This window comes from Electrona antarctica (genome assembly GCF_951216825.1).
Source record: "Electrona antarctica genome assembly, chromosome: 5".
In the NCBI taxonomy this organism is placed as follows: Eukaryota; Metazoa; Chordata; class Actinopteri; order Myctophiformes; family Myctophidae; genus Electrona; species Electrona antarctica.
The window spans coordinates 25,716,201-25,729,044 of NC_136810.1; the positions used below are offsets into that span (position 1 = coordinate 25,716,201).

At 41.5% G+C, this 12,844-nt stretch overlaps 2 protein-coding genes across 4 annotated transcripts in view; one reads left to right on the forward strand and one right to left on the reverse strand.

The window, feature by feature from the left end:
• abcc8 (ATP-binding cassette, sub-family C (CFTR/MRP), member 8) overlaps window positions 1-12,844 on the forward strand; it is a 129,396-nt gene that overhangs the window by 84,771 nt on the left and 31,781 nt on the right. For both annotated transcript variants that reach the window (XM_079501909.1, XM_079501910.1), the window contains exons 28-30: window positions 414-641; window positions 958-1,050; window positions 2,344-2,446. In XM_079501909.1, the coding sequence (XP_079358035.1) occupies window positions 414-641; window positions 958-1,050; window positions 2,344-2,446 (424 nt within the window). The remainder of the gene's footprint in view (window positions 1-413; window positions 642-957; window positions 1,051-2,343; window positions 2,447-12,844) is intronic.
• LOC306923678 (uncharacterized protein) lies at window positions 6,411-12,714 on the reverse strand. Of its 2 annotated transcripts, XM_079501911.1 has the most exons (10): window positions 12,678-12,714; window positions 10,874-10,937; window positions 10,581-10,690; window positions 10,365-10,446; window positions 10,061-10,195; window positions 9,638-9,795; window positions 9,067-9,128; window positions 8,862-8,953; window positions 8,256-8,365; window positions 6,411-7,047 (listed from the first exon to the last, which is right to left on the reverse strand). In XM_079501911.1, exons 6-10 carry the CDS (start codon window positions 9,698-9,700, stop codon window positions 6,781-6,783), a joined length of 594 nt encoding a protein of 197 aa, XP_079358037.1. In that variant the 5' UTR covers window positions 9,701-9,795; window positions 10,061-10,195; window positions 10,365-10,446; window positions 10,581-10,690; window positions 10,874-10,937; window positions 12,678-12,714; the 3' UTR covers window positions 6,411-6,780. The 2 variants fall into 2 exon arrangements, with proteins under 2 accessions (XP_079358037.1, XP_079358038.1); XM_079501912.1 differs by lacking the exon at window positions 12,678-12,714 and having other exon boundaries at window positions 9,088-9,128; window positions 10,874-11,121.

Below are 12,844 nucleotides of genomic sequence, written 5' to 3' on the forward strand. Positions count from 1 at the left end.
AACAAATAGAAACTAGACTAAAATGTTAGGAAGGGATTAGTGGACAAGAGATCCAGTATAAGTAAAAGACACAAGTCATTTTACACTTGGTTGCATGCTGAAAATAGCAGATCTACAAGCACACAACGTGTTGCGCTGCAACGCGCTCACAACGCGCTGCGCTGCAACGTGCTGTGAGCTTGTAGATCGGCTATTTTCAGCAAGTGTAAAATCAACCATTACGACGGCACCAAGGCCCGCCAAGATACATTTTAGTCGACTAAATCAACTTTAGATTCAGTCGACTAAAATCTTATATTTACTGGACTAAAACCAGACCAACACTAAAACATCCCAGGTGTCTAAAATGAGACTAAAACTAAAACTATAAAAATCCAAATTTTCCGTCAAAATCAACACTGGTTCCCTTGCAGGCTGTTTGAGACCACTCCTCTGGGCAGCATCCTCAACCGCTTCTCCACGGACACCAACACCATCGACCAGCACATCCCCGCCACGCTGGAGTGTCTGACACGCTCCACCCTGCTGTGCGTGTCCGCCCTGGGGGTCATCTGCTACGTCACCCCCATCTTCCTCATTGCCCTGCTGCCCCTGGCCGTCGCCTGCTACTTCGTTCAGAAGTACTTCCGCCTCGCCTCCAGGTCAGTCTGACACCAATGATGGATGGATGGATGGATATAGGGTGCAACAGTTAATTTAACTAATCATCTTGTGTAAAGATAACTGATTTGAGTAAACACACTCGTTGTGACATTGTGAGCTTGTAGATTGGGTATTTCTGCTATTTGTCATATGGTAAAGTAGTGGTTAAGTGATTAAGTCCACCTCTGTTTTTTTTGTTTATTTTTTTAAATAAATCCAACCGTGTGTGTGTGTGTGTGTGTGTGTGTGTGTGTGTGTGGTGTGGTGTGGTGTGTGTGCGCGCGCGCGCTCGTTTGTGTTGGTTCCCTTGGCCAGGGACCTGCAGCAGCTAGAGGACAGCACCCAGCTCCCTCTGTTGTCCCACTTCTCTGAGACAGTGGAGGGCCTCACTACCATCAGAGCCTTCAGGTGAGCACCTATAAACACCTCTCTGAGACAGTGGAGGGCCTCACTACCATCAGAGCCTTCAGGTGAGCACCTATAAACACCTCTCTGAGACAGTGGAGGGCCTCACTACCATCAGAGCCTTCAGGTGAGCACCTATAAACACCTCTCTGAGACAGTGGAGGGCCTCACTACCATCAGAGCCTTCAGGTGAGCACCTATAAACACCTCTCTGAGACAGTGGAGGGCCTCACTACCATCAGAGCCTTCAGGTGAGCACCTATAAACACCTCTCTGAGACAGTGGAGGGCCTCACTACCATCAGAGCCTTCAGGTGAGCACCTATAAACAAGTGTGTTTTATCCAAGGGAAGGACACATTTCAGGGAAATGCATGTGGTGTAAAGTAACTAAGTACATTTACTTAAGTACTGTACTTAAGTACAATTGTGTAAGAATTTGTATTTGAAAACTTCAAAACTACTGGAGTGTTTCCAATTTCCAATAATTTTACCACTCTCCACTACATCTCAGATCCAAATATTGTACTTTTACTCCACTACATTTATTTGTTATTTTGTAGATTTTGATTATTATTACAAATCATAGCCTACATTAACCACTTCAATCATATATACAATTTGTCCATGTGATGCATTTTGTGAGCTTGTACATCTGCTATTTTCAAAAGACATGTAAACTTTTGTACTTTCACTCAAGTGATATTTTTTTATTCCGGACTTTTACTTGTAACATTCTACATTGCAGTATTGATACTTTTACTTAAGTAAAAAATGAGTACTTTTTCCAACACTGGGAAATTGGGTCACAAAATGGGCCACAAGTCTGTGTCTGTGTCTCGTAGTTACTGACATAATTGGATCAGTTGTTCCGATTAATCTGTACTGAACCTGGGTCCTTTTAACCCATTCATGACGGGAACCCCTTTTGGTGTTTTAGGCATTATTTTAAACTTTAGCTATTGAAAAATAGCAGATCTACAAGCTCATAGCGCGGCACCAAGTGCCACGCTACAAGCTTGTAGATCTGCTATTTTTGAAAAATCGTGAAAATGTGGCACAAATCTTTGAAAGTTTGAATATATATTATTTCAGAGGGAACTACATATTTTCAGATCGGGGTCGGCGGCCAATTATTTTTTTTATTTTTTGGGGGTTCTTGACATGAAAATGTTTGAGAACAGAAAACTGTCAGGATTTAGAAGACATTTAGAAGTTAAATTAGAGATAGCATTTCCACATGTGGATTCTGAGCTTATTGATAATATTCAGCCCCTTTTGTGTCATTGTGTCTGCAGGTACGAGCCCAGGTTCAGGAAGAGGTTACTGGAGTACACCGACGCCAACAACATCGCCTCACTGTTCCTCACGGCAGCCAATCGCTGGCTGGAAGTCCGCATGGTAATGGTCTCGCTTCTGTTAAACGCAGCGGTTCCCGGGTGCATGCACCCCCTGTTACCTTCTGTTACCCCCCTGTTACCCTGTTACCTTCTGTTAAACGCAGCGGTTCCCGGGTGCATGCACCCCCTGTTACCTTCTGTTACCCCCCTGTTACCCCCCTGTTACCTTCTGTTACCTTCTGTTAAACGCAGCGGTTCCCGGGTGCATGCACCCCCTGTTACCTTCTGTTACCACCCTGTTACCTTCTGTTAAACGCAGCGGTTCCCGGGTGCATGCACCCCCTGTTACCTTCTGTTACCCCCCTGTTACCCCCCTGTTACCTTCTGTTACCTTCTGTTAAACGCAGCGGTTCCCGGGTGCATGCACCCCCTGTTACCTTCTGTTACCACCCTGTTACCTTCTGTTAAACGCAGCGGTTCCCGGGTGCATGCACCCCCTGTTACCTTCTGTTACCCCCCTGTTACCTTCTGTTAAACGCAGCGGTTCCCGGGTGCATGCACCCCCTGTTACCTTCTGTTACCCCCCTGTTACCTTCTGTTAAACGCAGCGGTTCCCGGGTGCATGCACCCCCTGTTACCTTCTGTTAAACGCAGCGGTTCCCGGGTGCATGCACCCCCTGTTACCCCCTGTTACCTTCTGTTACCTTCTGTTAAACGCAGCGGTTCCCGGGTGCATGCACCCCCTGTTACCCCCTGTTACCTTCTGTTACCTTCTGTTAAACGCAGCGGTTCCCGGGTGCATGTACCCCCTGTTACCCCCTGTTACCTTCTGTTAAACCCTGTTACCTTCTGGGTGAAAAACCCAAGAATCCCTAGAAATCGTTGCCCGAATATTACCAGATATGATTCAAATACGGTGATATCCGTATGGATACTCTCCGGATTCTTGACATATACTCCCGTAATGGATTTCATGTTCGGAGAATATCAAAACTCCAGAATGGGACCAATTTTATTCTTCTAGAATATGGAGTTAATTTTATCCAGGATACATGTCATATCCAATGTCAAGATATGACTTCTATGAATATCCTAAGTCCTAACCCCAGTTGTATCTTTTGTCAGAATATGACCTGTTGTCATATCCTAAGTCCTAAAACCAGTTGTATCTGTTGTCAGAATATGACCTGTCGTCATATCCTAAATCCAAACACCAGTTGTATCTTTTGTCAGAATATGACCTTTCGTCATATCCTAAATCCAAACACCAGTTGTATCTTTTGTCAGAATATGACCTGTCGTCATATCCTAAGTCCTAAAACCAGTTGTATCTTTTGTCAGAATATGACCTGTCGTCATATCCTAAGTCCTAAAACCAGTTGTATCTTTTGTCAGAATATGACCCGTCGTCATATCCTAAATCCAAACACCAGTTGTATCTTTTGTCAGAATATGACCTGTCGTCATATCCTAAGTCCTAAAACCAGTTGTATCTTTTGTCAGAATATGACCTGTCGTCATATCCTAAATCCTAAAACCAGTTGTATCTTTTGTCAGAATATGACCTGTCGTCATATCCTAAATCCAAACACCAGTTGTATCTTTTGTCAGAATATGACCTGTCGTCATATCCTAAGTCCTAAAACCAGTTGTATCTTTTGTCAGAATATGACCTGTCGTCATATCCTAAATCCTAAAACCAGTTGTATCTTTTGTCAGAATATGACCTGTCGTCATATCCTAAATCCAAACACCAGTTGTATCTTTTGTCAGAATATGACCTGTCGTCATATCCTAAGTCCTAAAACCAGTTGTATCTTTTGTCAGAATATGACCTGTCGTCATATCCTAAGTCCTAAAACCAGTTATATCTTTTGTCAGAATATGACCTGTCGTCATATCCTAAATCCTAAAACCAGTTGTATCTTTTGTCAGAATATGACCTGTCGTCATATCCTAAATCCAAACACCAGTTGTATCTTTTGTCAGAATATGACCTGTCGTCATATCCTAAGTCCTAAAACCAGTTGTATCTTTTGTCAGAATATGACCTGTCGTCATATCCTAAGTCCTAAAACCAGTTGTAACTTTTGTCAGAATATGACCTGTCGTCATATCCTAAATCCTAAAACCAGTTGTATCTTGTCAGAATATGACCTGTCGTCATATCCTAAATCCTAAAACCAGTTGTATCTTTTGTCAGAATATGACCTGTCGTCATATCCTAAATCCAAACACCAGTTGTATCTTTTGTCAGAATATGACCTGTCGTCATATCCTAAGTCCTAAAACCAGTTGTATCTTTTGTCAGAATATGACCTGTCGTCATATCCTAAGTCCTAAAACCAGTTATATCTTTTGTCAGAATATGACCTGTCGTCATATCCTAAATCCTAAAACCAGTTGTATCTTTTGTCAGAATATGACCTGTCGTCATATCCTAAATCCAAACACCAGTTGTATCTTGTCAGAATATGACCTGTCGTCATATCCTAAGTCCTAAAACCAGTTGTATCTTTTGTCAGAATATGACCTGTCGTCATATCCTAAGTCCTAAAACCAGTTGTATCTTGTCAGAATATGACCCGTCGTCATATCCTAAATCCGAACACCAGTTGTATCTTGTCAGAATATGACCTGTATATTTCAGTGTACCCAAAACTTTATACTAGGCCCAGTTCTTTTTTCCCCCTCTACACCAAATGTTTCATCCAAAAAGGCGACCTACTTTGAATATAAACATCAAGCTAAAAACAATTTACAAAACAAAAATCACTTCAGTGCAAACAAACATTTATTTATCAACCTGAAAACAGGGGCCATGCCTCCAAAAGATACGGATGCAACGTGAAAGCATTGAATACAGTTGAATGAAGTGTACTCGGGGGCGGCAGAATCAAGGGTAGTGGGGACCAGGCAATGTGTATTCTGGCATAATTTTGAATCATTCGAGCATGGGGGTACTTTTTTACAAAAATGTATAGAGATTTCTTTTTTTATTATTTACTATAGTCCTACTAGACCCCACGATATTATATCTGGCCACAAAAGATCACAGGATCTACTGAATGTGAAGGTATAGCCTACTGGGAGGAAGCCACACTGTCATGTACGTGACACATTCAGTAGATCCTGTGATATTTTGTGGCCAGATGTAATTTCTTGGAGTCTAGTAAGACTATAGTAAATAATAAAAAAATAAATCGCTGAAAAAATGAAACAGCTAAAATTCCTAAAACAAAAAAAAAGCAGCAAATGAAAAAAGAAATTACATTAATCTTTTACTTTCTATAATAACCTAAAACATGAACCTAGGTTGAAAAAGTCACAGGAAGGAACAATACAATGAAGGTTTAAACATTTAAATACATTTTAAAACAAAAAAAGGCAGCTTGAAAGTATTGTAGCCAGGACATTCTCAGTTTGTCCAGGACATTCTCAGTTTGTCCAGGACATTCTCAGTTTGTCCAGGACATTCTCAGTTTGTCTGAACAGGACAAGAACAAGAACACATGATGGCGCACAGGATGGAGCACAGACGACGGGAGTCAGGGTGAGGAGCAGATGAGGGGAAACCACTCACACGCGTGAATTCCGTTTGTGTCCGAGCATAGGCACGGCTGAGGCATGGTAACCCCCCGCCTGCCTGTGATTGGTCTACAGACACTGCCCGTCTTAACTGTCCTCGGAGACGCGAGGTTAATTCATCCGTGGTGAGATTGAGAAATAAATAGGCTACAATTTTGTAGAAGAGGCAAACTAATATTGTTTATGCAGTTTGCTTTGATTGAATAACACGTATGTTGTAACCTACTATGATTTGATTTGGGTGTGTTCTAAATAAAGTGTTAGTGTTGATTATCATGTATTAATCTAATTATAGTAAACTAATACTATTACACTCAGATGGATAAAGATGAAGGGAAAATATATCTTTTTATAGTACAATAATATTTCAAGTTTACACAAATTACACAATAATCAACACAAACACACCCAAATCAAATCATATTATGGCGTGCATGTTCAATAAATTATTCCATCAAAGCAAACGGCATAAACAATATTAGTTTGCCTTTTCTACAAAAATAAAACGTACAAGTTAGCGTTCTCTTGTATCATACCATACTACTTGTATCATTTCCCACCACGGAGTAACCTCGCATCAGACTATCCAGCATATCCACCTCGGAGGACAGTCAAGACAGGCAGTCACAGGCAGGCGGGGCGTTACCATGCCTATGCTCGGACACAAACGGAATTCATGCCTCTCACACTCACGCACTCACACTCCTCCAGTCCCTTCCTCTTCACCCTCCAGGGCCTCTTTTATGTACAGACGTTTGCCCTCTGGAGCAGGGGGGGATCTCAGGGTAAAGAATCCAGAATGAACCCTCATGCGGGTCTCCTTGGGCTCCACACCCCTCTGGAGCAGGGGGGGGATCTCAGGGTAAAGAGTCCAGAATGAACCCACATGCAGGTCTCCTTGGGCTCCACACCCCTCTGGAGCAGGGGGGGGGGGATCTCAGGGTAAAGAGTCCAGAATGAACCCTCATGCGGGTCTCCTTGGGCTCCACACCCCTCTGGAGCAGGGGGGATCTCAGGGTAAAGAGTCCAGAATGAACCCTCATGCGGGTCTCCTTGGGCTCCACACCCCGCCAACTGTTGTAGGCATATGAAATTAAATTGGAGAAAAAGGGGGTAAATTAAGTGGTTACTCAAAGAAAAGAAAAAGTACTCGTATCGGTACTCGGTATTGGCGAGTACTAACAATTAAGTACTTTTACTCAGTCTGAAAGAAATCGGGACAACGCTATTATGTCATTGGCAACTACACACATCTCCAAACATTCTACCCCTTTGTGTATGACCCCTCTGCTTCATGTCCTGCAGCAGATTTCTCTGTAATGACCACCTCACGGTTATATCCCTTGGCTTAAATAAACCAGTAAGACACCTAAGAGGCGGATGTGTGCACTCGTTGACGGTAGACTGCTGGCCAGTGCTGGGCGAGCACTGGCGCTTTGGCATGGAAGGGTCAGATCAACATGGAATGAATTCTTTCCATATAGCCTAATAGTCCGGCAGCCGACAGGCTTCTTTTGTTTAAAATTAACATCCTATGGCAGGCAAAAATGTCAAACTTTAATTTTGCTTTAAGTAGCATGCGACATGTCAAACTAGGGGGTTTATTATTCTGAATCCATTCCAAGCATTAGTTTTGCACAAAAAACACTCATTGGGCTAAAAGCAGCCATAGCCACTAGCCCAATGTGCCCAAAATGTGCTGACCTCAAACTAATGCTTGGAATCGATTCAGAATCATGAAAACCCCATAGTTTGACATGTCACATGCTACTTAAAGCATAAAGATCATTTTTGACATTTCTGCCTGCCATAGGATGTTAATGGTAGGGTCACAAGAAACCCCTATAAAAAAAATGCCCAATAGTGACAGCCGGTCAGCAAGTGGATTCATGAATGTATGTATATAGACAATATTTTAGGCCAATAAAAAAAAAGACTATATACCAAATTTCCCACCCCATAACCGTGGCTGCCGGACTATAAGGAACCCATGTCTTGAGTGTACAGTGTTTGATGATGTCAGATCAACATATGGAATGTCAGAACAGGTCAGCTCCATATATGGAGATCTAAGGGTGGTAGCGGGGACATTCTCTTGTGTACAGGGTTTGATGAGGGCCGGGCCTTAATTCGGGCCTGTTGAGAACTCTAGTTGCCGGGCGCAGCTGCACTAATAACTTTGGGGCAGGCCCGTCTAGAGTTTAAATGGACAGGTATCAGTCAAAAGGGAGACATCAGGTTCTGACATTTCACATGTCAGTAAGAGCAGGTCAATAGCTCACCCGATCCCTCCGGCTAGTGAGAGCCTTCTTCCTCTTCACATCCTCCAATGTCCCGGCCAGCTCAATTCGTGTGGTTGTCTTGAGGCTTTCAAAAGCCCTGTTACAGGCTTCTAGTGAATGCCAAATGACAACACAAATACCACATTATGATCTCTAAATGTATTATATTAAGGCATCTCAAAAGGATGGTGATAGAAATTAGCAGACAAACTGTAAACTGTCAAACTAAATGGGGGTACTCTGACGAGCTAGCTATAGAGACAGGGAGACCCCTATTATTTAGCAAACACTACAGACATGATTACCATTTGAATAGAAAACCAACCTATTTAACAAAAAAATAACACCAATATTACATTTGTCAATATTTGGTCATTGTGCCATCTGTTATTTTTAACCGTATCAAATCAACACTAATCTACAATTTAGGCATTTAGCACACTTTATCAAGAGCGATTTACAGTAAGCAAGGTAAACATACATAGAATGCAGAGACAGTGAAGTGCCTCAGTAAACTAGGATCACATGGTAAGCTAGGTCACTCAATTGTTAAAATTGCTACTTCAAAAGGACTAAGTCGCCAAATGAATGTGATGTTAGACTTACTCCTGATCAAGCTGAGGTCCCAGTGTGGCTCTGAGTCCTTGATCGCCTCCACAATGGCCTTGGTCACTCTCACATTGTGATCCTTCCTGAAGCTGTGGATAATCACACTTTTAAGATATCATTCAGCATAACACGATAAAAATGTCCATTGACTATGCGTTGTTATTTCACAAACAGAGGCATTTCAGAGGGGAAAAAAACGTACAAGTCAGTTGGCTGGACGTACCATTCCTTTCCCATTTCTCTGTAGGTGTTCCGGACAGAGGCCTGTAGGGACATTAATACAGTGGTGTCTAATCATGCTTCATGGAGAGGGCATAGATAATATCGGTACATGCTTAATGCCATAATACATGGATAATATTGGACATACTGTTATACTAACAGTAATACATAGATGATTGAGGATCCCCCAGATCAGCTCAATGTGCACACATCGTTTCCTCACTCAACAGTAAACAAACCAACGTACAGTATACAGTAAGTGTATACAGGGTATTTGCATAAGTCACAATTGAATGACTTTCAAGACCTTTTCAATACCAAATTGTCTATTACATAAGAAAGCAGAAAACATGAAAAAAGGCGATCTACAAGCTCACAACGCCTCCCAGTTTGAGGCGTTGTGGCTAGGGTGGGGCCCCCAGTTAAAATATGAATATTCTGGGTAGGGTCACAGCCATACATTTATACAAGGGGTTCTAGAGTTGTACTGTTGGGGGGGGGGGGGGGGGCTCTGTTGAAGATAAAGATAAATAGGTAGATTAAGTACATACAGACAACTCTTGGGGAATCTTTTGGCTGGCAGGAAGAGGCGTTTGCAGGATGGATGCCTCCATCCTGTCCAGCCTCTCTGTCACCCCTGAAAAGCTCTCCTTGACGGTGCTGGACAACTCCTTGACGGCATCCACCCTTCTGGTGAGCTGTTACCGCTCTACAAATTGTGAGGGGAAAATAAATAAGTTAGGATTGAATTACTGTTATTATTACAAGTTTATGTTCTGTGTTTCATTTTCCAACAAAATCACAATAACCTTGGTCAATAGGTAGCAGTGCAGGACCACAGGTCATAGCTGGGTCTCTTCGGGGTGTAGTGTCTTAGGCGCATGCGTGTTCCCTCATAACCGAGAGGACATGTGAAAGAAAGCCACCAAAATAATGCACTGAATAACACGTGCGTGCGTGGCCAAAATTCTTACCATATTCAAGATCACGCCCCAGTCATGGTCCGAAAGAAACTGGATCATGGTAGACACCCTAGGATTCACACTAAGTCGTGATTTGTTTTGCTTTCCACTTTAGTGCCTTTCTCTGGGTTGATCAAGAACATGCATCTGCAGACACACAAGGACAATGAAGAAAATCTTTAGATTATAATACAGCTATGTAAAGAAAATAAACTAATGTAGATTATATTAAAGCAATTCAAAAATAATAAAAACTGGAGGGTGGTGTATGTGTGTGTTTGTGTCTATGAAATGCGTACTGAATGTTTAAGCTTACTTGTTTTAAAAGGCCATATTCGAAGATCATGTTACTCAAAGGTTCCTGGTCTTTGGTCGTCTTCTCCACCATCTGGGTTGACCTGATAAAATAGAATTCAAATTATTAATGTGTGTATATCTAAGTACTGTGTGTGTGTGTGTGTGTGTGTGTGTGTGTGTGTGTGTGTGTGTGTGTGTGTGTCCACGCACGCACGTGCGCAACTATGAATCTTACCATAATCAACAATCTCACTAATCATGGTGAGAGTGAATCAAGGTAGACCTAGGATTCACAACTATAGATAAGATGTGCTCTCCTTCTCTGGGTTGATGGAGAACAGACACCTGCGGAAATAGAATAAAAACAGTATTATATATAGATATATATATATATATATATTATAAAACAAAGAAAAATATATTTTTAATTGAAGATGTTCATTTAAGGCAACTTCTAATGGAAAAGATTTAAATTAGGCAGTGCTACTTTCTTTTAGTGCAGGCTAAAGCAAACACAAAAATACACACCTCTCCAGAAACTCCAGGGTTGATGCCAGCGCTGATGGGTAGACGTTTTGCAGAAAACAGGACTCTGAATAAGAAACAAAATAATAAAACAAGCATCATTAAGATTTTAAAACTGCTCATCACCATCAACATAAAAGATTTGTGCCAATCCTATGCTTTCATGTTGCATCATTTGATGTCACAATATCATCAGCAACTGGTTGACACTCTGGAAACTTTCAAGCAATCACTAATAAACAAGGTGATAAAATATGAAATACTATTAGAAACTAACTAACTACTATAACATTTGCAATCGGAGGGGTAACCCAGTTAAAAATGGTAACCAAACATGTCAATGATCAGTCAGTCAGATCAGTATAAAGAATATGATGTCACTTCCTGAACTGCCACTCCCCTCACTGTGTCAGTCACTGAAGGCAGCATTCAGTGTTTGGTTGCAGCATGCTGTGTTGGCAGTGTTGCTGCTTTGTACTCCACCTAAACTTCACGTTATACTCAGCGGTGAGTAAAATTTATGAAATCCAGTGCAACTGTGCTCTATATAAAGGTTAATTTGATTATTTTACACTTCCCTATCGACCATCAGTGATGTAAATAGGTTTTGAAATGTCAATATGGTCTTCCAGAAGCACACAAGAAAGAACCCTATACAAAACCGCCACTAGACCTATTATCAGTATGTATCTAAAGTAACTCTAAATTACTGTACTGTCCTTGTATGTAACTCATCTGTACATTTAGAACTCATGGCATTGGCTTGGCAGCAACTGTCAAAGTGTGCAGTGACACAGAGATCCTTCCAACCGCTTTTCTCTGTGAATTCCTGAACTTTTTATCAAAAATATTTCATGCACGAAAACAAATTCTACATTATCTAAGCACATGTTAACACGCACCAGGCTATAGGACATCAGCTATATACAGTAGTACCTCAAAGACAGGCTAAAACAAAATGTGCTGGAGACAGTAAGTGACTATCGGATCTACAAGCTCACAATTCCATGCATTGAGCTTGTAGATGAGCTATCTTTTATTTGGCCCATGTTTGACCAGTTTATATGATGGTTTCTTGATTACTTTTGATGTAGTCTTTCCTTAAATTGTCACTACAGTATTACTGTCATCTGGGGACCCCCGAAAAAAAATCAGACCGACCGGTAGAGAACCACTGCACTAACAACTGTACATTCCTCTTTTTAATTGAAAGCAATAATGAAATTGCCAGAAATTATGCTCTCATAGTGCTCAGTTACATAATCATGTGCACAACTGCAGTGCTAATTAGTGCTAATATACAGCCACTGAGCGAAAAACCAAAGAATCCTTTGCCCGAATATGACCAGATATGATTCAAATGTGGTGATATCCTCCATATCATGGATACTCTCCGAATTCTTGAAATATACTCTTGTAATAGATTTCATGTTCGGAGAATATCAAACTCCAGCCATGGGACCAATTTTATTCTTGTTGCTGAACAAACACTATAGCAATGATTACTGTCACAATATAGAGCTACTTAAACTGTTACTGAACAAACACTGACTATACCAATGATTATCACAATATAGAGCTATTTGACACTTATTTCAACCAAAGAAAATCCTCTACACTACCTTTAATTAAGCAACATGTTTTAAGTCTTTTCAAACGTGGCTCTGCAGTCTGCAGCCAAATAGCCTACTTTTGGTTTGACATGAAAACATTGACAAAGGCAAACATTGACAAAGGCTGAAAACACTACAGTATGAAGTGCAAATGTAGCTGCAAACCAATAAATAAAAGCTTAGCATTACATTACCTGTAATCTCCATTCCATGCTACAGCTTCTGTGTGTGTCTGTCAGCTGCTGAATTTAGGCAGGCTCCGGCAGGCTCCTCTCTGTTCAAAGGACAGCGTGTACTCTTTCATGAGCCAATGGCTGCCTGCCACGTCACTGCCTAAACGTCACAGCCAATCAGATTTCGT